The sequence below is a fragment of the Paroedura picta genome, chromosome 3 (genome assembly GCF_049243985.1).
Source record: "Paroedura picta isolate Pp20150507F chromosome 3, Ppicta_v3.0, whole genome shotgun sequence".
Taxonomy (NCBI): domain Eukaryota; kingdom Metazoa; phylum Chordata; class Lepidosauria; order Squamata; family Gekkonidae; genus Paroedura; species Paroedura picta.
Genome location: NC_135371.1, coordinates 116315854 through 116342638, shown reverse-complemented (window position 1 = coordinate 116342638; position 26785 = coordinate 116315854). Strand labels below are relative to the sequence as shown.

Genomic DNA, 26785 nt, shown 5'->3' with positions numbered 1-26785 from the left:
AGGTTTCCATTTGAGGTATACAAGACCTTTTAAACTCTGGTAGAGTCTTTAAGAGCCTCTTTTGGTACAGAGTGGTAAGCGGCAGAAATGCTGTCTAAAGCTGTCTGCCCATGAGGTTGGGACTTCAATCCCAGCAGCTGGCTCAAGATTGACTCAGCCTTCCATCCTTCCGAGGTCGGTAAAATGAGTACCCAGCTTGCTGGGGGGTAAACGGTAATGACTGGGGAAGGCACTGGCAAACCACCCTGTATTGAGTCTGCCATGAAAACGCTGGAGGGCGTCACCCCAAGGGTCAGACATGACTCGGTGCTTGCACAGGGGATACCTTTACCTTTTTTTTTTAGAGTCTTTAAAAGTTCTACAAGAATTCCTCACACAGACAGTGCTGACCACTAGATCACATAGGCACAGAAGTTAAATTCAGGGTTATCCCTGTACCTCAAACATTTAACTAGCAGTAAGAGAGATCATGGGATCTCATGGGTAAGCTCATGGGAATGGTAGAAGACAGGAAGGCCTGGAGGATCATTGTCCATGGGGTCGCGATGGGTCGGACACGACTTCGCACATAACAACAACAACAAAGAGAGATCAGCAGTGACACAAGGCTTATTTTGGGACAAAGACTGTTGTAATGCACTGTACATTGGTCTTGCCTTAAAATTAGCTTGGAAACTTCAGCTGGTGCAGAATGCCACAGCTCTGCTATTATCAGGAGCTAGATTTAGCACACATATGAGAGCCAGCGTGGTGTAGGGGTTAAGCCGTCTGGGTCACCTTGGGTAAGTCAGTTCTCTCAGAGCTCTCAGCCCCACTTACCTCACAGGGTATCTGTTATGGTGAGTGGGGTCTCTCTTCTTCATATTACTCCATTCTGCAGTCACTTCACTGGCAGCCCATCAGTTACCAGGCACAATTAAAGGTCTTGGCTATCGCATTCAAAACCCTTCATGGGCTTTGGCTCATGTCTCTCCCACACTTTGCTGTGACCGCTTGGCTCATCTGAACAGGCCTTCTATGGGTACCAACTTGCAAATGGGCAAGATCAATAACTGTCTGTGTATATACCTTCTCTCTTGTGGAATTATCTACCTAACATCAGGAAGGCTCCCACTTTCATGGCTTTCTACAAACAAGGCAAAACTGAGTTATTCAAGAAAGCTTTTCTACATCAGCAATGAGATTTAGGCAGATTGCAAGTGGGTGGGCAGAAGGGATTGTGTTCATGTTTGCTCTTGTGACCCTTTCTCACATGCCCAAGAAAATGCCAATCATCACTTTGGGGTCAGGAGGAAATTCCTCCAGGCCAGACTGACCATGGATTGTTTTTTTTTTTGGTGTGTGTGTGTGTGTGTGTATCAACTGGACATGGAATTGGCATCACTGTGGTGGGCAGGTAGTTGTGAATTTCCAGCATTCTGCAGGGGGTTGGACAAGATGACCCTGGAGGTTCCCTTCTAACTCTTATGATTCTATGAAAGCACTATACAAATGATTCACTGTACAAATTATTAAGGAATGACCTATACTACCATGTATAATTTGCTGTAAACTGGACTATGCAGTTTTACATCATTTCACATGTCATGTTAACACTTAAGCCTTGCTTCAGTTCTGTTTTTTAGGTTTCTGGTTGGTTCTACAGCTCTTATCCTATTTCATTGTTTATCGAATGCCTTGTCCTGTTTATTGTATTGACTCCCTCGCCATAATCTACTCTGAGTCCCAGTGTGTTAGGTGTACTATATAAATAACGTAAATAAAATTTTTTTTTGATCAATGCATTTATTTGAGACATGAACATCAAATTTCCTATCCAGACTTACATTCAAGCTAGCTCTATGAACTACTCATGGGAGACCTTTTGTAGCTTAGCTCGACAAAACGAACTCCTCTAGAAGAAGCTGGAGGAGAAGATTCGGTATCAAATACCCTTTTCACATTTGAACAGATTCCCTCAGTAGCACAGCTGACACACATGACAAAAAGTCTACTGCTGTTTGGCGAAATATTCCTTGCTGTCTTTCACTGTGGGCTTGATGGTGTCACCACCAGGTTGCCAGCCAGCTGGGCATACTGCAGGAAAAAGCAAAGTTAACATGTTAAAGCAAGTGGAGAAAGAGAGGGCTAGAAATTCAGAGGCTTCAGCAGGTGAAAACAAACGTGGGACAAGACCTCCTAGAACAAGACGACCAATTCTACTTGAATTCAACAGTGAGCGACAGAGGTGCTGAAACAGAACATCTCTAGTATTCCGGCACACCAGATCAATCTCTTTTTCTATGTGGATTGGAGCCCCTGGCCAGTATGTCTTCCAAGACAGAAATTCTTACCTCCCATGGGAATGGTCTTGTTCCCTATCTTTGCATGTTATGGGTTAACTACTAGACATTTGATAGGAACCATTCTTTTTCACTGTTCTACCAGATTTTGGCAAGCTATACTGTAATGTGTTGAGGGATTTTCTGGAAGCAGCCTCTCTGAAACACTTATGTCCTTGCTCTTCCTTCAAGGAATTCTGGCTGAATGCATGGCTCTCCATTTCCTGTTTTGCTCTCACAACCATCCTGGCAGGTCAGGCATACTGAGGGAGTGGCCCACAGTCACCTAGTGACATTTATGGATAAGGAGGGAGATTTGAGACTCAATCACCACAGCACTCTGGCCAAGTTGACCAATGTCATTCAGTGGTCCTTATCAGTTTGGGTGAAAGACACTAAAAATAAATTGATAAGGGGGAGGGGGGCTGAATGGGCAAAGCAAGGTGAATCTTTATGGCGGTAGGAAAGAAAAAAAGAGGCGGGGGGGGGGATGAAATAGACCATGGAATCTAGCAGAGAAATGGCAAGGAAGACAGGAGTCACTGAAGAGGAGATAAAGCCTCATAGTGTTCATGTGTATCTCAAAGACCATGTCTCCCGATATACCCCCAGACAAACTAAGCTCTACGGAAGAAGTATTTTATGTAAACATTTATATCCTGCTTTTCTCCTCAATGCAGACCAAAAGTGGGTTACCATCATTCTGTGAGTGACTGGCCCGGTGTCACCCACAAGTATGTGGCTGACTTCAACCGGGTGAAATACGCTGTCAGCAGAGATGCAAGCCTGACATTGCCTGCAGCACAGATGGACTGTACGTGCCTCTTCCCCACCCCATGCCACCCAGATATACTGAGATGGTGCCCTGGGATGGGAGTTTTTACTATGATTATTAGTTTTTCTGATTTGAACACCATTGTAGAAATATATATTGTACACCACCCCAATGCTAGATACAGAGAAGGGTGGTTAATAAATTGAATAATAAGGATGGTAGAGGATATATGTAACTGCTGGAGAGGCAGAGATGAGAAGATATAGTGGGCGGGAAGACTGGCTAAGAGACTAAGAGGCAATACCCGGAAACGTGGGTGGCAATAACAGCAGAAGAATTTCCAAACTACTGCAAATGTAGAGCCCAGAAAGCATACAGGTTGGCTAGAAGCTTCTGTATCTTAAAAGAGTGGATAGAAGAGAAATTCTTTAAGCTAAGACATTGGCAGAGTTTTCCCTTCTATGCAGCTCTTTAAAAGCAAAGGTCCCTTCAGAGTGCAGGCTTCAACATCCTAAGGGGAAAATATATATCTGAATTTGCCAGTGAGTACAGGACAGACAAACCCAAGGCTGGGAGGTTCTAGGAAGCCTCGCCCCGAAATCTTTTTTATCTACGAAGAGCTAAGAATGTGCAGGCTTCACTTTGCCTTCTTTCTCCCTTAAAGGCCAGAGCACCCCACTGCAGTGGGGGAGAAACACAGCTGCTTGGCAGCCAAGACAGTAATCTGGATTTCAGCTCACTCTTCCAGCACTGTAACCTACAAAAAAGGTTCCTTGCCACCAGTTTTAGGTTTGCAGTGTATTATATTGGGTTAAGTCAAATGATGATAAAACCTCTTTTACCCTGGATGGTCAAGACAATGTTGGCCATATGGCCAGGGCAAGAGGATGTGCTGCTACACACCTTAATGCTGCGGGCCCTGCGGGAGCTTTCTGCATTCCACAGGGCCTGCAAGATGGAGCTCTTCCACCAGGTTTACGGTTAAGGCCAGGTCTGAGGGGAAGATCTGATTCCCTCCCCCCCCCTGTGCTAATGCAGCAGTATGCCAGGGTCATCTATTGGCGTTGGGTAATGGCTCCCTCTCGCCTCTTCCTCTATTGGATATTATGGGGGGGATGGGTAGTTGTTTTATACCACCATGTTCCTTATTCATATGTTGTAATTTTATGTCCTGCTTTTTAGTATTTTTAATGGGGTTTTACAGATGGACTGTTTGTAACATGCCACAAGCCGGCTTCGGGATGCACGGACTGATAGCACTGCAGCCATTTATGTGTCCATGGGCAGAAAAAAAAGATTAGGCTAAGTATAACGTAAACTTAAGATACTATGACTCGTACATCCACAGCATTCTATTCGTACTATTGTAGTTGTCGATTTCATAGGACTCTTACACAGCGACAGCATGTAGTTTGCACTTTGTCCAGTTTAGGGACCACAGTTGTTGAATTTTGCTCCCTTTTAAATATAACCATGTTGAGTGTGTTAAATGTCTTCAAGCTGCTTCGAACATGGCAACGCTATGAATGAATGAGCTCCAAAACATCCTATTGTTAACAGCCTTGCTCAGGTCTTGTAAACTGAAGGCTGTAACTTCCTTGGTGGAAGTCAATCTGTCTCATGTTGGACCTTCCTCTCTTCCTGCTGTCTTCAACTTTTCCTAGCATTATTGTCTTCTTCAGTGACTCATCTTGTCATAATACAACCAAAGTACATTGGTCTCCATTTAGACATTTTAACTTCCAGGATGAGTTTTTATTTGCAAACCTACTAGAAGAAGAGTTGGTTCTTGTATGCCGCTTTCCTCTACCAGGAGTCTCAAAGCAGCTCACATTCACCTTCCCTTTCCTCTCCCCACAACAGACATCCTGTGAGGTAGCTGAAGCCGAGAGAACCCTGTTATCACTGCTCGGTCAGAACAGTTTTATCAGTGCCGTGGCGAGCCCAAGGTCACCTAACTGGCTGCATGTGGGGGAGCGCAGAATCAAACCCAGCTTGCCAGATTAGAAGTCCACACTCCTAACCACTACACCAAATAGACTAAGGCCATACTTATATATGAGGTAAATAGAGAATACAGCTTCTTAGATTTTTGACTTCAGATAAGACACAGGTGAAAATGACTCACAAAGCATTATTGGACAGAAAATAAAGTATTTAATAAGGTACATATGATATGTGGATAACAAGCCGACTCTCAAAGTAAAGAACCCCTGAGGGAAGATTTGCTCCCCACCCTTTCTCTGGACAAGGAACCTAGGCAGGATGCTCTTTTCTTTCACAGAACAAAGTTTAGTCCACTGTCACCTTTAAGCCAGTAAAGCTTTCTTCAAGGTACCCTGAATAAAAGTTTGTTGGCCTTAAAGTTTTATTACTGGACTCAAGCTTTATTCTGCTGCTTCAGACCAACACAGCTACACACCTGAATCTTTTCACTCTTAAAGTGCAACTTGCCAAAGAACCTGTACATACCAGTCAGGAATGAGGCTCTCTTAACAGGATTGCGTATTTGTACCCCTAAAATAAGCTTTCCCCCCCCTTAGGTGATCCCAAAGCCCTAATTAAAAAAAAATCCTGGCTGAAGCTCCTTTCTAGAGCCACAAAACCCCTACTCAAATTTGTTGTAAAGGTTTCTTCACACTTCTTAAACTGAGGCTGGCTCGCCCCTCCCATCCACCAGTGGAGCTCCACAGGCTCTGATGACAAGCTACTCACTTGGATCTGCATGAGGCCTAAATCACAAGGATTAGTTCAGAACTCTGGAAGAGAGGTGTGACTTTTAATGGCCATACCACATTAATTTGTATTGTTATTTATATATATTTTCTATACCACCCCTCCCTGCAGTAGACTCTGGGCAGTTTACAATAAAACCACAGCAACATAATAAGAAAATAAGGTAAAGGTATCCTCTGTGCAAGCACCAACTCATGTCTGACCCTTGGGGTGATGCCCTCCAGCGTTTTTATGGCAGACTCAGTACGGGGTGGTTTGCCAGTGCCTTCCCCAGTCATTACCGTTTACCCCCCCAGCAAGCTGGGTACTCATTTTACTGACCTCGGAAGGATGGAAGGCTGAGTCAACCTTGAGCCGGCTGCTGGGATTGAACACCCAGCCTCATGGGCAAAGCTTTCAGACTGCATGTCTGCTGCCTTACCACTCTGCCACAAGAGGCTCGTAAGAAAATTTAATACAATAATAAAAATATAATGATAAAAAGACAGTCTCCCTCCACTCACCCTCTTAAACACATGACACTGGCTACCCAGACTGGAGATGATATAAAAACAAGATGAGAAGGAGCCAAGAAGGAAGAAAGCCACACTTTCTCAAAATGCTACATACTGGATTTTGTGGCTTTTAAGAATCTTCTCTAGGTGTAAATAATAGTATAAGCAAAAGATCAGGTCACCATCTTGACCCATGATAAGCTCTAAACAGAAAAAAGCAGTATTTCTGAAGACTCCAAGAGCAATGATAAAGCAGGGTTACTTTATACATACCTGACTTTTCCCTACACTGAACCCATCTTCCTATCTCAAGCTATCGCAAGTCCTGTTGGAAGGTCCAGCCCTTACCTTCACCATGTTGGTCTGTGAACTGGAAGGCCTGCACCAGGCGCAGCGTCTCATCTACTGAACGTCCCACAGGAAGGTCATTTACTGTGATCTGCCGCACAATGCCTTTGTCATCAATGATAAATAGGCCCCTGGAATAAGAGGGGAAATGACATACCTAATTCAGTCCTCTTCCAACGGCAGAAGTCTATGGCAAACAAGGGGGAACCTTACATAGCACTGAATCTTAAGAGTCTATGTCTGGACTCTCCATTGAATTGAGTGAATACCTTAGCCACCAACATGGGCAAATTTAGATTGTGGAAATTTTGAATATTTGACATCATGGACCTAGCAAATTAAAGTACTGGGAAGGACAGGGCAAAGATGGAAGGGAGAAGCACACTCCAATAGGTTCTCCTAGAAATGACTGGCTTCTAGAATACTTCAACCCACTAGGGACAAAATTCAGCACTAACTCATTGTTGAATACCTTCTTTTGGTCCTGTTACCACTGTTTGCTTGGCTAATTCCAGTGGAGATAAAAAAAGTTAGGCATGAAGTAACTTTGGACAAATAAATCCCTCACCAGCTATAAGTAGATAGATTTACAGCATTGCAGACAACTTCTAAACTAGGATTTTGTATCAGCCAGCTTTGTATCACCCAGGTTTTTCCTGGGAAGTAAAAACTTTCACATTCATCAAAGTGATATTGGCTACAGCCTATTCCATGCATTAGAATTAAGCCTTAAGGCTTTCCTACCTGTATGCAATGCCGTCGTCCTTCTTGAGCACTCCATAGTCCTGGGCAATACTATGATTGATGTCGGCCACAAGTGGGATACTTGTAGGACCCAAGCCCCCTTCCTTTCGTGGGGTATTGATCCTATTTTTAAGAAGTCACTGTTAACATCTCCAAAGGTGTGTTTCTATTTTAAACTGTAGCATCCATCCCATTTAATTCCAACTGAATATGCAAACCACAGCTCTGAGTCAGCCACAGTTAAAACCAAGAATTTTACAAAGCATCTTCCTCTTAGTTTTCATTAAATAGACAATGCAAGACTCCCAGATTGAAGCCGAGATGGCACAGGTGCCAGGCTTCCCTCATTAGAACTTTAGCTCAAGGCAGACAAATGGCTGCTTTCTTGATCAGTTACAACTTGTTTTATTACCTCATGGAGGAAAGGGTTATTCTCCACGCTCATTTAGTGCAAAGCGTTAGCTAGGTCCCAACTGCTCTGCATGTGACAAACAAGACAGTTGATCAAGCTCCAACAGGCAGGCTTGCCTAGATAAGATTGGTGGAGGACCTCCACACCCTTCCACCCGTTGACGCTTGTCTCACTGCCACCCAGCCCAGGGACACCACTTGTGACTGAGGCACCAGCCCCAGTCCTCTGCCTAAGCAGAGCCTAAACTTTCTCAGGTGACCATGCAGTTTTCAGCCATTGGTAATGTATCTGTGACAAGTCAGGCTTTTGTTATGCAAATTAAGAGAATCCCTGCTTTTCAACAGTAGTTAGTGTGTGTGTAGCTAACAGGTAAAGTCTAATTTTTCATAAAAATGCTCCTTCCTCCATCTGTGTCAGATAAGATACACATTTCCTCTAATGGGAGTTTCTGCTAGAACATAAGATACTTTCTAGACTACAGATATAGATGACCAGAGGCTATATAAAAGCCAGTACTCTAAATGCAGCTTGAAATCTTCTGAAGTCTATTATACCAGATAAGCATCCTCCTCGGGAAATGCAAATTCTTGCAGTTTGTTCCTGACCCTCATTTTCTTGTCTATGGCATCAGCCTCCCAACATGATGGATACATATACCAATATCCAAGTGCTAGAAGTCTCACCAAGCCAGGTGGGTGAACTGGGAGTCCACAGAAGCAGCAATGACCTCACAATTGATCTTGCGAAACTCTTCAACTCGATCGCTGAATGTTGTGATCTCCGTGGGACAGACAAAGGTGAAATCCAGGGGGTAGAAGAAGAAAACCAAATATTTGCCTGGGTGAAAGAACATTAATCACAGTTCTAAGTTCTTTGATCCACAAGCCAACCCTGCCCAGTTCCTCTCAGGTAGGTGCTTTTATGTAGAAGGATATAGTACATGCAGAATACTTGAACTATGCCAAATCCACTACCATCATCTGTACACCATGAGAATAGAACATATACATTAGACACTGTAAACCATGCAATTGGAGACTAGACATTTCTAGGTGGAATACTACATAAGTCGCTTTGAGACTCCTACAAGTAGTGAAAAGTGGAGTATGAAAACAAGGCATGAAAATAAACTCTTATTCGATTGATGCTCATTTGCCCCAAAGCCAGAATGCAGGAGAAGAGGAAAGTTCTTAAGAACATAAGAGCAGACATGTTGGATCAGGCCAGTGGCTCATCCAGTCCAACACACTGTATCACACAGTGACCCAAACCCAAGTGCCATCATGAGGTTCACACTAGGCCAGAACTCCAGAAGCCCTCCCACAGCTGCTCCCCAAGCACCAAAAATACAAGATATTGATGAACCTTTGCTCCATGTTTATTGAATTCCCCTCTTGAAGTTGCCCATTCTTGTAGCCACCACCACTTCTTGTGATAATGAATACCATGTCATCACAAAATGTGGGGAAAGTCATGGGGAGGACTTCCAGCAGGGCCTTCATATCCCTCCCCCAGCCTGTGTTCCTTCCCTGGCATAGAGCAGGGCAGTCCCCTTACACTTACATCCTATCTTTCAACAAGCTCAAGGCTGCATATGATATTGAAATGACACAGAAGGTGCTATTAGACTACAGAAAACCACAGCAACCTTTTACCTTTGTAGTCTGATAACTTTATTTCCTTGAAGGCTCCATCCACCACTGCTGTGGCACTGAAGTTTGGAGCTGGCTTCCCAATATGAGCATTACCAGAAGACATTTTCTGAAACAACAAATAACACAATGCTTAGGAGGGCTACTATAGCCAAGAAGCAAATAGTTGCAGAGAAACAATACTATATATAAATACACAATTCTTGAAATATAACGTAAAAAGACCCTGAAATGAGTTTGACTGCTTGCTCAAAAAGACTTATATTCATTTCAAAGACAAAAATAATAGTGTACAATGCCATGTATACAGTCCTTTATTTACAAAACAGAGACTAAAGGCATTTCAACCATTGTCTCCCTCAGTGATCACAGAGCTACTAGAGCTAGCATGGTATAGTGGCTCAAGACTCAAGTTCAAATCCCCAATCTGCTGTGAGGTTCATTTAGCTCCCAGAGCCCAATCAACCTCTCACGGCTCACCTGACAGATTTTCTTCTGAAGAAATAATGGAGGGAGAATAATGTGCCAAATATGAACTAAGTATAGTAGCCATTGAACTAGCTCAATGGGATATGACAAGGGTCCCTAACCTTTCTAAGCCTGCAGGCACCACTGGAATTCTAATAGCATATGGTGAGCTGAGCCACAAAACAGCTACTGCAGGAGGCAGAACCAGCCATAGCTTACCTGCAGTCATACAGTGAAGGTACTTGTGCTGTGGTGGTAGCTGCGTCCACAGCAATGTAACATAATTGGTTTTTGCTATATATTCCCTGTCATGTAAGAAGATCACAGTCTTGATGAAGAGTGCTTGCGCTCGAAAGCTCACACCCTGAATAAATCTTTGTTGGTGTTAAAGGTGCTACTGGACTCTGATTTGTTTAAAAAGTCTGCACAGCCAATCTATCTACAATGGCCAATCAGAAGCCTTCCTAGACAAAAGCACCACCTGGCCTCACCTGCTTTCCAAAAGAATGCGGAAGGCCCCAAAAAAGAGTGTCTGTAGGCAAGACATCACCCATGGGCCCACCTCACTTGGGACCCCTGGAATATAATTAACGGCATTTCTTAAAATGGTACAAGAAAGCAGCTAGATTCACTGATATAAAAGAGTCTTATATGCAATAAAATGTTTTTGGAAGCCTCATTAAGTAAAGGCAAAAAAGGGAAAGACAAAGTTAGGTTTCAAGAACTGGGATTTAATATGCTGATTAATGAATTCTGTTTCACCGGTAGCAATCTAACAGTTCCCCAGTCCCCGTCTTTCTCTCTTGACATTTGTTTTCTACAATACTTTTTCTTGCTGCCTACAGTGTTTGCAAAGTCAGTTAATTAGATACTGTCCTGGCATTCTTAGAACAGGAGCAGGTCCTCACTTGGGTTGAAACTGCTCACAGAACAGAGGGAGTAAGGCCTCTGTTGAGCTATAATAAGTTTATTAAAGGAAACCCAAACATTTATTTGGAACCACTGCTGAATATGCACTAATGTTACCAGATTTAGATGACGCACTATTAAAATATGCAAGATAGTGGGAAAGATCTACAAGTACCTATTGAAACAAGAATGGCCTGGGGATTTGAGGTTGTGCAGTTCCATAGTTCCTATTAACCCCCCCCCCCAACAGCATCTTCCAACCAGCTTCTATACACAGAACACCCTTTTACTGGTAATGTGGCTCCTTATTATCAGATTTATGTTTTCTGGACAAATTCCAAGGTTCAGTTTTTTGCCCAAATGTTTGTGGATCTGTAACTAAAACCCAAAGATTTTGGTCCTAGAGAATATATTATAGTAGCAGTCCCCAACCTTTTTATCACCGGGGACCGGTCAACGCTTGACAATTTTACTGAGGCCTGGGGGGGGGGGCAGTCTTTTGCCGAGGGATGTCGCTGCCGCCACCTGAGCCCCTGCTCTACTTGCTTTCCTGCCGGCGCCCCTATCTTCCTGCCTCCCACTGGGGGGCGTTGCCAGCAGCTGCTGCGCAGTGCCATGCTGAGGGGGAGCCCCAGCCGTGGCGGCCGCTGGAGAACACCAAAGATGAGCAGGGCAGCCACCGAGGCAGCAGACGGGGAGGAGCTGCAGCCTGGTACCGGTCCTTGGACCGGGGGTTGGGGACCACTGTATTATATCAGAAGTGGAGCTACTGCTTAATCGGCTGGAGCCATCCATCCAATTTTTCTCTTCCATTTGTCAGGTGATAGATTCACATCTTCCCAAGTCTACAGCTTTTCACCAGTGCCTTAACTAGATGCTGAAAAAGCTGGTAGACTTCTTTAGAGGAAGAAGAAAAAACGGCCTCCTCTAACCCTGCATAAATCCCCAGTCACATGAGAGTCAGTCAAACAAGCTTTGGAGTATAATCTGTTAAGCAAAAGCAATCCATGCGAAGTGCTACATCAAGTAGCTCTACACTGGAATTCCTGAGCTGAATCATATAGCTTCTGGATGCAAGCAATCCTTTTTTGTTTAAAAAGGAAAGTAAGTGCAGATCACTGAGAAGCAGAAATACAGGCAAGCTAGCAGGTTGATAGATGGTAGCTTGCTTAAAAAAATTATCCTAAGAATTTATTATCCTAAGAATTATAGCCCTAATTTGTTTCTCACCCTTCCATCCCTGCAAAGGTCATTAGAAAAAATGGTTTAGCAAGTGACCAGCCACCACTTAAAAGTCTACTTTCCCATTTCTTTGGCCAACAGCTTGTCTTCCCTTAGACAAGCCTTCCCATAACTGTCGCAAAGAAAGTTCTGATGTGCTTTCTTCCCCATTATCATTTTTGTAAAGCAACTTCAGTTTTGTCTTGGCACCTGGTTTAGGTTTTGCTTAATGTAAGACATGTTCGGCCAGTATGGTATAGTGGTTATGAGTGGCGGCTTCTAATCTGGCCCGCTGGGCTTGATTCACGCTCCTCCACATGCAGCCAGGTGGGTGACTTTGGACTCATCACAGCCCTAATAGGGCTGTTCTCACATAACAGTCCTGCCTCACCTACCTCACTGTTTCTGTTTTGGGGAGAGGAAGGGAAAGCAATTGTAAGACCCTTTGAGATACTTCCAGCAGTGAAAATTTGGGTATAAAAAACAACTTTTTCTTCTTCATTTGAGGCTGTCCCTGCCTTCTGGTATAAAACATTTAAATGGGGTGGTATGGGATAGCACAACTTTGCAAATGAACTATTGAGTGAAATATAAACACAAAATTAACGGAAGAAAGTTTATTTACTTCATTTAGACCTCACTTTTCTCCCCACAGGGATCCACAGTGGCTTAAATCATTCCTTTCTTATTCATTATATTTCTTATCACTAATCATTAAACATAATAAACAACTCACTCCCTACCTGTGCTGCCAATAGGGAGAGAACACTCTGCCAATGAGGGCCAATCAGTTCAAAACGCATGCAGACAACTCAATCCCTACTGAATTGGCCTTCTCTGGGGGTGTGCGGCCAATAGAGAAAGTGCACTCTCCCAATGAGGGCCAATTGTGAGGCTTATCTGTCCTCTTTTCTTTCTTCCTATTGCTTGCCAGGTGGAAGAGGTACTGACCTCTCTGAAAGGCCCTGCTGCTGATACGTTGCCCCATTCTCTGTCTCTTCCCACACTCCACCTCCCTCAGGAAACGGAGGGAAGCCAACCTGTATAGTCTCAGGTTGCCTCCTGTATAGTCTCAGATTTCAGCTTTCTGCTGGAAGCACAAACAAGCTGCCAGAAAGGCAGAGACAATCAGTATTTAGAAAACAGAATGCCAAGGGAAAGACAAAATGCAATGAGTGTCTTAACTCAGTCCAGAGAGTCAAGGGTTTTTTTCAGGCAGTCGAAGGGCATCAACAAAAGAAGCAGTTCCACAACCCAGGCCTCCCAGTCTCAAGCGAATATAGGCTGTCAGCAGCCTCTGTCCTCATTCTGTGCTGACTGAGTCTTCTGCAGTCAGCAACTGTCTTGCTAACATTGTGCGGTGTCTTTTAGACTGGAACTGTCTTCCAGCACATCTGGCATAGCTTAATCAGCTCAGGTGAGCCACGTGGGCCGAGAAGGCAGGGAGCTGTAGCTGGAGGCTGGGCAGAGGAATGAGGAGCTAATGCAACAACTTTGGAATTTAAGCCCTGGTTTATCTGCGGCTCTATTCCCTCCTGCTGGTCAGAGCTCTATGCCTGTTGAACATCTGGCCAGGCTAAGCTCTCATTCAGCTGAGGCTTGGATGAAGTTGGAGCTCCTAGCAAAGCTTTTCCTCTGAGGAGTCCTTCCAAACAGGACCTAGGCCACAACACCCTGCAGCTGGCCATTGGAGTGCTCTTCGCTTTCCCCCTCCCTCCCTCTCCTCAGAGGAGTTGGGGGAATCCAGCAGCCTTCCCATCCCAGCCTGGCCCTTGGGAGATGTGGAGGGATTGAAAGGAGGCAGCCCCTCCCACAACCTTCCCTGCCTGGCCTTTGGGAGTTGTGGGGGCAGGAAGGAAGCAGCCCATCCCACCCCCATATCCTATGGTACTCCCCCCCGAGCAGCTTGGTCTTTGGGAGGTGTGGGGGGTGCATTTGAAAGAGGCAGCCTTCCCCCACCCTGCTTTGCCAGGCCTCTGGAAGATGTAGGGTTTTTGATCAGATGGTTGGAACAGTGGTGACCTGTATAGACACTGTTGTATGGAGATGGGGATAGGAGGGTCAATGCCCCTCTAAAGCAGCTGTTTTCTCCAGGAGAACTGATGCCTTCCTTCCTTCTCCCTCTTTCTTTCTCTTTCATCCTGGCTTTCTTATTCATCTTCTTGAACATTTCCAGGCTCTCACCTGGAGGTTGGCAACCCAGCTGGCAGCATATGGAGGTGAAGTCAGGAATCAAAGCCAGCTTCTGAGATTGGAGTCTGCTACTCTTTAACCACTTCACCACACTGGATCTCAAGATCGAGCAGGAAGGCCAGGACCCAGGAAGGTAACAGTCTAGGAGAATGTGCTAGCACCCTGGGTTCCTGGGTGCTATATGCTTTGCCTCTAGTATAAGAATATCCTTATATTCTCCTTATAACAGCTCTAAGAAGCAGATGAGGCTGAAGGTATATGACTGCTCCAAGACCACCCCACAAGCTTTCATTGAATTTTGAACCCAAGTGAAAACAGGAAGGTTAGCGTTGTGACCGAGGCAGAACTGAAGCAAACTGCAGCAAGCACCAGCTAGAACGTAGCCAGGATGCTGCAAGTTCTCACCACACCTAGATCCAGAACATCAGTGATCAGTGCTGATGGGTACTAATCGCTTAGGAAGTTGCATCATCCAATAGGCTGTAGGATGGATACACTGATGGTTTTCTATAACCAGTGACATATCAGAGAGAAGGGCAAGCTCAAAGAGCAAGAAAACACTTAATGTCTCTTGCCTAGTACTATGGGTCAATTCAACGCATTCTTATGTGGGAGGCACAACCTGCAACCAAATGAAGTGGAAGCTAACATTTCCCAAGGAGATTGACATGCCATCTTTTGTAGTGTTCTGTGGCAGGCAAGAGTAGGCTGGCACAATAGGAAATTATTTTACTCAATACCAAATGAATGAGCCAACCACAACATTTCCCATAACTGTGATGAATGTCATTGGATACATTTCATAGATTTTCTGCCATTGTTCTAGTAATAAAGTAATTGCATCACCAACAAGATAAGTGTGTAGCCATGTTGGTCTGAAATAACAGAACCAAGTTTTGAGGCCAGGGGCGCCTTTAAGACAAGTTTTATTCAAGGTATAAGCTTTTGTGTGCACACTTCAGTATCTGATGAAATGTGTGTGCACACGAAAACTTATCTGTTCCACTTAATATTTCTGGTAAGGCCCTTGGAGGAGGAATGTGTCTCATGGCTTAAGTGCCATTCAGTGCTTAACACCCACTCAGGGCAGCTGTACTGCCCCTGAGTGCCTTCTCCTCCAACCGGCTTGCCTGTCTACCCAGCGGCCAGCCAATCATTGCCTTCTGTTCCCCCACCACCGGCTACCCCCTCCTTCTTCCACTTCCATCTGAGGCCTGGAGGCTGCAGATCCCTGCCCTGTGAGAGCTGCCCCTGCCGGTGAGTTCCCTAACAGTTGTCTGCAGCCTTTCCAGGTCCTGGGGGGACGGGGAGGCCATCTCAGAGTTCTTCCACTCCACCCTCCAATTTAGCACCCGTTGTATTCCTGAATGCTTGGCCCCTGGTACCTTGAATAAAACTTTGTTGGTCTAAAAGGTGACACTGGATTCAAAGTTTGTTCTGCATCACCAACAGATATTCCAATGCATGTGCAAATCAGCCTTTAGCCTGAGGTTGCAAAACCAAGCCCAGAGGTGTTAAGAATGTACTGTGCCACTTGAGGATGCAGGCAGGTTGATTCCAACTTGGAACATCCCTCCGTATTAAAGCTCATAAGCAAACAGACGAGCACATCGAGGGAAAAAAGGGTATTAAGCAAAAGAGGGTTTAACACATGTTTTTCCTATTTGCAGAGGGGCTTCCAATAGAGGGGTAAAAAGGTAAAGGTAAAGGTATCCCCTGTGCAAGCACCGAGTCATGTCTGACCCTTGGGGTGACGCCCTCTAGCGTTTTCATGGCAGACTCAATACGGGGTGGTTTGCCAGTGCCTTCCCCAGTCATTACCATTTACCCCCCAGCAAGCTGGGTACTCATTTTACCGACCTCGGAAGGATGGAAGGCTGAGTCAACCTTGAGCCGGCTGCTGGGATTGAACTCCCAACCTCATGGGCAAAGCTTTCAGGCGGCTGCCTTACCACTCTGCGCCACAAGAGGCTCTTAATAGAGGGGTACTGGGAACAATTCATGGTTTTTGTGCATCTCACCAGCATGGAACTCAGAATCCTGTGCCCCACTTTCAGCTAGGCAAATTAAGCTGAGAAGTTGCTCAAATCAACCAGTTCTGATGGCACTCTATCCTCAATTCTTATCCTTTTTTTTTTTTTTTTAGTATTCTTCTTTTTCCTAGTCAAAATTCTACTGGCTGCTCCCCCCTCCCCCCCCCCCCCCCCCGCTGTGAATCAACCCACTTTCTTTAGAAGTCCCCCTTGGCCATTTCCGGCCAATACTAACAATTCTTTGGGGTTTGTTGGTTATTAACACTGTTAAGTGTTAACACTTCATCCCCCCCCCCGCATGTTACTGTCCTGGGACCGCCCGATAGGTACGCTGGGCGTGCACGGGGGGGGGGGGTAAGTAGAGACAGAAAGAAGGCCGCGGACGCCCCTGGAGTCGAGGCACGAGAACCCAGTCTTCTTCGCTTCCCCACCCCCCTCTCCCGGCTATCCGCAACACAAAGGACACTCCTGCTACTCGGGAGAGCACAATGGGCAGCATTCAGAGCGCCCGCAAGGGAAGGAGACACCCTGCTAAAACGGAGTCCAAGATAGCCGGCGACAGCGTTTGTTCTGCCGACGCCGCGGTTAAATGGCCTCCACCGGCTCCCAGACAACTAGTTCTCAAAAAAAGCAGCCAATTCGCAGACCCCGGCCTTAAATCCTTCCTGCAGCGCGTGCAGCAGCAGCAGCAGCAGTCGCATCTTCTAGAGCCGCGCTTCTTACGAAGCGAGCACCGAGCGCTTGGAGGCCGCCCGCCCGCCCGTTCGCTTTCCGCGGCCTCCATCCCGCGCCTCCGCAGCTGCAGAGCCGCCCAAAGGAGCGATGCAAGGACGCCCACCTACCGCCTCGTCTGCGCACCGCGGTCCAGCAGCACTCCAGGCAGAGCCAAGCGGGCCGAACGCAGAGCAGGAGGCGTGGCGCGCTTTATAGGCAGCCGGCTGGAGCGGGCGGGGCTGGGAGGCGCTAAGGCAGCCTCGGAGGGCGGGGCCCGAAGGAGCTGCCTCGTGCGCGCATCTTCCCACCAAGGACTGCAAGCCACCCCCCCCCCCCACCCCCACCCCCACCCACCCCGCGGTGAGACTTTCGCGGGCCTCGCCGATTCCTCCCCAAGGGGAAAGGTTCCTTGCTGGAGCCTCGTGCTCCCGAAACAAAGATGGCAACTGTCTCCCAAACTTGAAGGACCGGGGTGCACATGGAGCCCCGGTTCCCGAATGAAACTGAGCTACCACCCGCTTCGGCACTTTGCTTTCAGCAGTTTCATATACGACAGGGGCTGATACCATTCCATGTTGCAGCTGCATGGATTTCTGCCTCTTAAAAGGCAGGGGAGGAGCCTTCCTAGACAATTCCACCTGAAAACACAAGACGGCAGCATTGATTAGTGGCGCGAGTAACGCTCATGCTAGAACTCGCGGCAGGTTCGGTGTCCTCCGACATGCTTCTGCTGTAACTGCTCCGAACTCATCTGTGGCATCTCCGCTTCTTCTAGCGCGGGAGAGAAACCAGGGAAAGTTTGTTCTTGCCGTCGCATTAGTATAAATTAACGGATGGAATCTCCAGCAAGTTTTTTTTCTTTTCAAAATCAAGTTTGGAATGCAACTTGGTAGCGGCTCGTGGAGGCGGGGATCCTCCTCTTACCTCGAACTACAATCCCCAGAAAGCTGCGCACTGACGCCTCCCCGCGTGATTCCTGTTCCGTCTCCCTCCGCTGCTTCCAGGGCGCGCGCGAATATGGACTTGGGAGCCTTCGAGCGGGACAATTCGGTGAACTGTTTGCTGGAGTCCGCCGTGCCGCCCCTTTGTCGGAGCGAGCCGTGCAGCCTCGGCATTGATGAGGCAGGCAGGGGCCCGGTTCTGGGTAGGTCCTTGGTCGGGCGGAGGAAGGGGGAGGAGCACCGGGGCATTTCTCAGGTATCGGCATCGAGGCTGGACCCCTTGGAGCAGCGGGACGAGCGGCCCGCCTGCGAATCCTTCCCACTTGCGCTTTCCTCTTACACAAGACGCGACGTATAGATTTCCCCGGGTGCTCTTGGGCGGGCCCCTTAAATGGCCGTGGTAGCGAATAGTCTCTGATAAAGTTTGTGAGTATGAGTTAAAAAGCAATTGCAAAGGGATTAGAAACTACCTGCCTGGTTTTGTGCCTTATTTTTGCCATTCCCATTTTATGCCAATATGTGTGATTTATCCCACCCAGCTTAGGCACAGCCCTGATAGTGCTGTTCTCAAAGAGCAGTTCTGTCAGAGCTCTCTGTCTCACTTACCTTGTTTGTTGTGGGGAGAGGAAAGGAAGGCCATTGTAAGCTGCTTTGAGATGCTTTCAGTCTCAAAGTGGGGTATAAAGACCAACACTGCTTCTATTATGTTCTGCCTATCTCTTTGTAGACCAGCCAACAGATTTAGAGAAAAATGATTTGCTCCTTTATTAGAAATGTAAATAGGCAGCTGAAGTTTTTTGTAGTATGGAATTAAATAATCTGATATATATCATCCCATTAATTGCCTATTAAAGATACGGCATTTTTCTCCAGCCCTAGTAGGCAACTGTGTTCCCAAACCTTTCTCTTACATTTTTATGTAATTAAGAGTTTTTCAAGTAAAGCAAAGATTAAAAAATCTAAACACAAAATGAATTGACAGTTTCTTACCTTTAAGCCAATAAACAAAATTCTTACTCTATTAATAAGTCAATTGTATTAAAATATGGCATTATGTATGTAATCATAATTTTACTTTAAAACAAGGTGGGAAATCCATTGAAACACATGATATCCTGAGAACAGCATCTGTGAGGGATAAAATCACTCTGAAGTAAGCCTAACAAGACTAGGACTTCTATTATCCTGTGACTAGGACGTTGACTATTTTAGCAAATATATCAGGACAATAGTCAACTTCTCCTTTAAATGAAAACTTCTGTTACTGCTACATACCACAGTATTTACTTCTAGGAGTCAACACAGAGGCTTGTGGTGTTTTTCTTCTAGCAAATTTCTGATCTTGTAGTAAAAATAAGGAAGAATATAAGATTTTGTTATGCAACAAGTTTGTGTTTATTTTTTGAAGAATCTCTAATAACAATTGATTTGGATCTGAGATGTTATTCTGTTATGTCATCTCACTTATCTTGCTGACTAGTCCCAACATCTGGATCTATCAAAGTGGGCTCAGTAGCAGGTGGTGCTACGATCACGGCTGAAGAAGGAGACTCTTTGGTGACAGAACCCCTCTGGAAAGGTCACCTTTGTGCTATGGCTATAATAATACCTGTCAATCATGTTGTGTATTGAGAGTGTTTCAGGCATCCCACATACATTATTTAGTTATTCTACAGAAAACCTGTAAGGGTGGGCCAGAATTATCTGCGTGTCGTAGCTGGGAAACTGAGACTGAGTGGGTTTTCTTTTCTTCCCAGGTCCTATGGTCTATGGAATATGTTACTGTCCTGTGGCGCAGCAGGGGCACCTAGAAACCCTTAAAGTAGCAGGTAAACAAGGAAGTGCTTGGCTGGGATGGTGATGGGGTTGTAGCAAAGCATGAGTTGAGACCTGGACAGGAATTGCTCCTGCTTCCACTGAGGAAGAGTTTCCACTGAACACAGCTCCATTTTGCGTCTTTTGAGCCCCAGGTCTCTGAGTTCGTTTCTCCCTGCTACTTTCTCCTTTTCAGACTCCAAGACCCTGACAGAGACTCAACGGGAGGAACTCTTTGAGCAATTGAATGCAGCCAAGGATTATGTCGGTTGGGCCCTGCATATCCTCTCCCCCAACTTCATCTCGACGAGCATGCAACAGCGGTAAGCAGGGTTGGAAAGAAAGCAGTCCAGCCATTAGAGGGAGTGTGAAGCCCCTGTGTGTAATCACAGGAACGTTTCCCCCCAAGAAACAGAGTGTTGGCTCTGTTCTGTATGTTCCTGGAAATGGATCCTGGGTAGATCATATTCCAGAACAGACAACTTGCAGTGGTCAGTTGGCATAGGCCATATCTAAGTACCAATAGTCATATGTTGTTCGGGGAGAAGATTATTGTGTGCTTCCCCTGCCTTCTCCTTTCATGGGCAATTCGATAATGAAACTCTTCTGCTTTCACGGATAACCGTATTTTATGGTGACATCTACATCACAAACTATGATTTGTCCTCTCCCTTACTAACCACAGCTTGAAATCTGACTTGGTAGAGAAGAAAAGAAACCACAAAGGATGCGGAATCCCATGAAAGTCTTTTGCTTTTAAGTAGTCTGCAAGAGAACACATGCAAGCTTGAGGATCCTGCATTCTCATTCCTGGAATGAGAAAATGTGTCACTGTACATGTGACCATTTTGCGAGCTTAACATGCAGTCCTGAGCAGAGCTACTCTCTTTGAAAATCCATTGACATTACTGGTTTTAGACAGAGATAAGGTAAAGGTATCCCCTGTGCAAGCACCGAGTCATGTCTGACCCTTTGGGTGATGCCCTCCAGCGTTTTCATGGCAGACTCAATAAGGGGTGGTTTGCCAGTGCCTTCCCCAGTCATTACCATATACCCCCAGCAAGCTGGGTACTCATTTCACCGACCTCAGAAGGGTGGAAAGCTGAGTCAACCTTGAGCTGGCTGCTGGGATTGAACTCCCAGCCTCATGGGCAGAGCTTTCAGACTGCATATCTGTTGCCTTACCACTCTGCGCCACAAGAGGCTCTTTAGACAGAGATTTGTTGTTGTTGTTATGTGCGAAGTCGTGTCCGACCCATCGCGACCCCATGGACAATGATCCTCCAGGCCTTCCTGTCCTCTACCATTCCCCAGAGTCCATTTAAGCTTGCACCTACTGCTTCAGTGACTCCATCCAGCCACCTCATTCTCTGTCGTCCCCTTCTTCTTTTGCCCTCAATCGCTCCCAGCATTAGGCTCTTCTCCAGGGAGTCCTTCCTTCTCATGAGGTGGCCAAAGTATTTGAGTTTCATCTTCAGGATCTGGCCTTCTAAAGAGCAGTCAGGGCTGATCTCCTCTAGGACTGACCGGTTTGTTCGCCTTGCAGTCCAAGGGACTCGCAAGAGTCTTCTCCAGCACCAGAGTTCAAAAGCCTCAATTCTTTGACGCTCGGCCTTCCTTATGGTCCAACTTTCGCAGCCATACATTGCAACTGGGAATACCATAGCCTTGACTAAATGCACTTTTGTTGGCAAGGTGATGTCTCTGCTTTTTAGGATGCTGTCTAGATTTGCCATAGCTTTCCTCCCCAGGAGCAAGCGTCTTTTAATTTCTTTGCTGCAGTCCCCATCTGCAGTGATCTTGGAGCCCAGGAAAATAAAATCTGTCACTATCTCCATTTCTTCCCCATCTATTTGCCAGGAATTGAGAGGGCCGGATGCCATGATCTTTGTTTTCAGAGATAGTGCAGCTTAGACAGAGATAGTGCAGCTTAATATTACAGGGTAGTTACCTGTTCTTTAGGGCCATTGTGAAATATTGCCCCTGTGGTGTGTCTTGTGTAGTCTTTGTGGACAGTCTATATCTGAGAACAGAACAGAGGAGGAAGCCTTCTCTCATCAGCATCTGGGTCAGAAAAATGAAAAGCATGCCTACTGGATGGGGGATACGCTTCTAGGTAACACTGTGTGTGAACGAGACCTTGGAGTACTTGTGGATTGTAAACTAAACATGAGCAGGCAGTGTGATGCAGCGGTAAAAAAGGCGAATGCAGTTTTGGCCTGTATCAACAGGGGCATCACATCAAAATCACAAGATGTCCTAGTCCCATTGTATACGGCAGTGGTCCTTAACCTGCGGGCCGCAGCCCGGTGGCGGGCCGTGAAGGCCATGGCGCCAGGCCGCGGTTCCCCCCCCCGCCCCCCCCCTGCAGTAAAAAACTTCCCAGGCCGCAAGCTTGCTGCCCGGGAAGCTTCTTACTGCGGGAGGGGGGGGGGAGAGGGAATCAGGGCCGCGCCCGCTAGATGGCCCTCAAGGCTGAACATTGTGACAGGCAGCTATGCTGTATGTTTCCCTTCAGCTCCTTCATGCCCCTTCATTCTTCAGACCTCCAAACGTCATGGCCAGGGTGTAGAATTTGAATTCCTGGTTCTCTGCTTTGTACACTAAAACTATTGCTGGGCCAGGTGGTTTCCACTTTCTCCTGCCTGGGGTAACCAGGGTGTGATAAAAATTCCATCTCCTTTTCCAGCATTCCTGTTTGATGATTGAAGTCTGTTTAGTTAGCGCCGCTTCCTTCTCCTTCCAGAGCGAAGTACAACTTGAATGCTCTTTCACATGACACAGCCATTGGCCTGATCCAGCATGCTTTGGACGTGGGGGTACAGGTTGCAGAGGTGAGCCCCCCCTCCCAACACCTACATTAAGGTGACCAGATTTTAACATTGGTAAAGCAGGACACCATTGCATTCTTGATTAAAATTTTGGTCTATATGGAGCAACAAAAAGTTTCATAGAATGCATAAAATGCAAAAATAGTATTGTAATATATTTTTTAATTTCAACGTAAGTACAATTTGCCAGGTACCCCCAGATGTCCCTCCAAAAGTGGGACAAACTGGTCACCTTAACCTACATGCCTGTGGAAAGTAGCAAGAATATTTCATCCTCCAAATGCAACATGTTGCCTTCCTCCTTCAGGTCTTTGTAGATACAGTGGGGCCAGCAGAGAAGTATCAAGAGAAGCTAAAACGCCAGTTCCCAGGACTGGAAGTCACTGTGAGAGCCAAGGCAGACTCCCTCTTCCCCATAGTCAGTGCGGCCAGCATCTGTGCTAAGGTGAGTGCCAGGCTTTGAAACCCCTTTGTTCCTGGCTCCCTAGGTGCTTGGGGATTCGTTAGGGCACTCTGTTTAACGGTGAAACTGATGTTGCTCAATTAGCCGTAACAGCTAAGTGGACCCAGAATACCTGCAGATACTAGAGGATAACTTTGGTCATTATAGTCAGTTTTCCACAAGTATCTAGATGCTAGCCCCTGATGGAGACAGAAAGCTAGACTGATGGTCTGATTCAGGAAGCTAGTTTCAGAGAGTAGCTGTGTTGTTCTGCAGTAGCTCGGTTCAAGTCCAGCAAAACCTTGGAGACCAACAAAGAGGTTTTGGGTGTAAGCTTTCAAGAGCTCTGAATGAAGGGTGCTTTGACTCGTGAAAGCTTATCCAAAAAATCTTGTTTGTCTTCTAAGGTGCTAGTGGACTTGAATCTAGCTGAATCAGGAAGGTAATTCTTACATTCTTATTTCTCACGTTCTGTAGGTGGCAAGGGACAGGGCTGTCAAAAACTGGAAATTTGTGGAGGATCTGGAAGATGCTGCCTTGGATTATGGCTCTGGCTATCCTAATGGTAACCTTCTGTCTTCCTGCTTAGCTTGAAGGGAGGGTAAACTATTATCTTAGCAGCAGCTAACTTTGTTTTGTTATACTTTAATTCTTGGGTTTAGGGTTTGATTTTCTTAGGATAATGTGGACCTTTTTCCACTACATGATATCAGCTGCTGGATGTTCTCTGCCCATCAGTCTTGTTGATGCAGGTAGCTCTTCTGCCCATTGCCCTGCTCCCACAAAAATGCCTTGGGTGGACTCCTTCATCGCCCACAGAAATGCCGTAGGTTGACTCGTTTATCTCAGCACAGAAGTTCCTGTGCCTTGCTTAGATGAGTTTCAAGGAGGCCATTAAGTGCTACATGAGAAATGCAGACAGAGCAGATGCAAGAACTCTGAGAGATTTGCTACCTGCACAACACTATTTCCCTCCCAGGGATGACAAAAGGAACCTAAGAATCCTGACTAAGACCTGCTCTTGGGAGCCAGGATGCCCATGAGTGCTAATCTCCCTGGAGTCTGGGCTATCCATCATTTTTTTCCCCACCCTTCAGATCCCAAGACTAAAGAGTGGCTTGCACAAAGTCTGGACCCTGTCTTTGGTTACCCGCAGTTTGTACGATTCAGCTGGAGTACTGCTCAGACCATCTTGGAGAACAAAGCTGTGTCTGTCCACTGGTAGGTATGGGGAGGCAAGAAGGATGGGATGTTGTAGTCATCAATGTAGCTTTGGGTTGGAGGGTGTAAAGACCATGGGGTTGAGGAGGAAACAGCTGCTGCTGCAGACCGTGATGAGTCAGGGCTTCTTTCTGCCTTTCCAAGATAGTTTTGCAAAACGTTCTGTAAGGCAGCCATTTGACCTGGGAGCGACAAGGCAGGAAACGTGCAGAAGGCGGAGGGGGGCGGGGACCCAGCCCTGGTGGCCAGAAATTGACTGGTTGAAAGTTTTAGGTTCTGTATAAATGGAGAGGCTGGGAGGGGTAGAAGGGAAGAATGGTTTAAGATTTACAGCAGACCTGCTCACCTGGGAGAATCCTTTCCGTCAATCAAGCCAGTATGGTTTTAATGGTTATCTGCGGCACCACCTTTTCCATTAGATCCTCCGAAGAATGCTTAGGTCAAGCAAGCAAATTTGCTTAGGATCCCCGGCCCAAGGAAACTAAAGAGAGCCAGTTTGGTGTAGTGGTTAGGAGTCTGGACTTCTAATCTGGCATGCCAGGTTTGATTCTGCACTCCCCCACATGCAGCCAGCTGGGTGACTTTGGGCTCGCCACGACACTGATAAAACTGTTCTGACCGAGCAGTGATATCAGCGCTCTCTCAGCCTCACCCACCCCACAGGGTGTCTGTTGTGGGGAGAGGAAAGGGAAGGCGACTGTAAGCCGCTTTGAGCCTCCTTCGGGTAGGGAAAAGCGGCATATAAGAACCAACTCTTCTTCTTCTTCTTCTAAACTGGCCTCAACTAAGGCCCGGGCCTGGTGGAATACTCTGCCTGGGGAGATCAGGGCCCTGCAGGACCTTTTGCAGTTCCACAGGGACTAGAAGACAAAGGGCCAGACCTAAGTCCAACTGACCTCCCTGTCCATATCCCGGCCTATACTTAGATCTCTGTCGAGCCTTAACTTATTTAGAAACTGACATAAGCATTGTCCCCACCTCTCTCTGGTTTAATTGTGGCACTAATATTGTGTGGTATAATCTGCTGTAATTATTTGAATAGAGAATTAGGTGTGGGATTTTATTGTACTTTATAAATCAAATTGCATGTTTCTGAACCTGTTGTAACCTGCCCTGAGCCTTTTGGGAAGTGGAGGGGTTTAAAAATACTACATGAAATTAAAGTTTCTGCCTAGGAACCTTGCTGGGGTGGCACTGGTCTAATTACCCACACCCAGTCCAATCTCCCCTCCCTCACAGGGTTTTTTTGTAAGGCAGTTTGGGGTGAAGTAAATCACTAATAAATATTTTTTGGCTGTGAGCTCTGGCCTTCACTATATCACCTGTCTAAGGGTGGTTTGCCTTTTCTGCTCCTGTGTCCTCACTCTTTGATGATCTGCCATGGGGTCAAATCCTGTGCAGTTCAGGCAAGATTTAGTGCCACAGGACAGTCCTTACGCTCCTCCCTGGCTCCCACTGCTACTAGGAAGGCCCACTCCTTCTTCCTGGGAGCTCCCCACTTGAGCTAAAGAGCTGCCAGTTGTGTCAATGCCTTTTTATCAGATTGCTCTTGGCAGGCAAGCAGGCAGTTCTAAAAGGAGCTTAAAGGGCAGCCATGTGACCTTTCCCTGCCTTAGGTGGGAAGAAGAATCCAGTGCTCTCTCCTTGAGGCAAGAAGGTCTGACTGCTAAAGCCCCTGTTTTTCATCTTGGCCCTCCTTGGAGGTCAGTGGCTTAGGCAGGTAGGAGAGGCTGGAATCTGCTGGGGATAGAATGGAATGTGGCAAGATAACAACAGGGGGGTGAGATTCCTGAACACAGGTCCCTTGTTTCTCACAGTCTTCTTGCCTTCCTCTCCAGGGATGATAGTGAAGACGATGCATCCCAGAAAAGCACGCAGTCCCTGCTGAGCTTCTTTGCCCGGAAAGATGCTCCTACCGAGCGCCCTCTCCATCGCTTCTTTCATGAACGTAAGCTAGAGACGGTGACTGGCCTCTAGGGAAAAGCAGACTCTTCTCTTCTTGCTGGGACCTGCTGCGTCCATGAAAAGTACTGTTAGTTGTGAAGCGTGATGCCTTTGGCTTCACAAGAAACTCCTCTTGTTAACAGGGATTATAACTCCTTTGAGGGTAGCAATGTGGAAGTACAGGTGTCAGCAACAAGTGCAGAATCTCTCTCCCGCTAAGGGCATTTGGGTTACTTTGTTTTAAAATTTAGTTTCAGGGGATACAATTTTTAAATGCACATTTTCAGTCCTGCTCCAAAGTCTGAGTGAGATCACCCTTGGCAATTCACAGTGATTGCATCAAACCTAGTAAGGCAAAAGCCCACCCAAGACTCCTGCTTGAGGGAAGAAGGCTCTTTCCTTTCTCAGGGCAGCCTCAGTTAACTGAAGCATCGGAAGGGGAGTCTCTGTGCTGCTGCAGGGACAGAATGGCTTTCTGGTCTGTGTGGGTGGGTGTTTGTGGCAGCGGTATTTGTATCTGTAATGAATATATCAGTGAAACCCCTGTTAATAAAGCCTTCACTGAGAATTA

The 26785-nt window shown here is 46.4% G+C and overlaps 2 protein-coding genes across 4 annotated transcripts; one reads left to right on the top strand and one right to left on the bottom strand.

The window, feature by feature from the left end:
• Window positions 1–1765: 1765 nt before the first annotated feature.
• On the bottom strand, window positions 1766–17969 carry PRDX2 (peroxiredoxin 2). 2 transcript variants are annotated; one of them, XM_077327241.1, is made up of 6 exons: window positions 17945–17969; window positions 9486–9591; window positions 8514–8667; window positions 7419–7541; window positions 6675–6805; window positions 1766–2076 (listed from the first exon to the last, which is right to left on the bottom strand). In XM_077327241.1, exons 2-6 carry the CDS (start codon window positions 9586–9588, stop codon window positions 1991–1993), a joined length of 597 nt encoding a protein of 198 aa, XP_077183356.1. In that variant the 5' UTR covers window positions 9589–9591; window positions 17945–17969; the 3' UTR covers window positions 1766–1990. The 2 variants fall into 2 exon arrangements, with proteins under 2 accessions (XP_077183356.1, XP_077183355.1); XM_077327240.1 differs by lacking the exon at window positions 17945–17969 and adding an exon at window positions 17149–17305.
• RNASEH2A (ribonuclease H2 subunit A) lies at window positions 17389–26785 on the top strand. Of its 2 annotated transcripts, XM_077327236.1 has the most exons (8): window positions 17398–18164; window positions 19719–19790; window positions 19973–20099; window positions 22523–22610; window positions 22915–23052; window positions 23527–23614; window positions 24147–24270; window positions 26109–26785. In XM_077327236.1, the coding sequence occupies exons 1-8, from the start codon at window positions 17900–17902 to the stop codon at window positions 26245–26247; spliced, it is 1041 nt and encodes a 346-aa protein (XP_077183351.1). In that variant the 5' UTR covers window positions 17398–17899; the 3' UTR covers window positions 26248–26785. The 2 variants fall into 2 exon arrangements, with proteins under 2 accessions (XP_077183352.1, XP_077183351.1); XM_077327237.1 differs by lacking the exon at window positions 23527–23614 and having other exon boundaries at window positions 17389–18164.

Coding starts and splice junctions, on each gene's coding strand:
- PRDX2 (XM_077327241.1), bottom strand. CDS start 9,588: ATGTCTTCTGGTAATGCTCATATTGGGAAGCCAGCTCCAAACTTCAGT. Junction 8,668..9,485: donor AAAGTTATCAGACTACAAAG/GTAAAAGGTTGC, acceptor TCTTTCACCCAG/GCAAATATTTGGTTTTCTTC. Junction 2,077..6,674: donor CACAGACCAACATGGTGAAG/GTAAGGGCTGGA, acceptor TTTTTCCTGCAG/TATGCCCAGCTGGCTGGCAA.
- RNASEH2A (XM_077327236.1), top strand. CDS start 17,900: ATGCAACTTGGTAGCGGCTCGTGGAGGCGGGGATCCTCCTCTTACCTC. Junction 22,611..22,914: donor TGGGGGTACAGGTTGCAGAG/GTGAGCCCCCCC, acceptor TTCCTCCTTCAG/GTCTTTGTAGATACAGTGGG. Junction 24,271..26,108: donor AAAGCTGTGTCTGTCCACTG/GTAGGTATGGGG, acceptor CTTCCTCTCCAG/GGATGATAGTGAAGACGATG.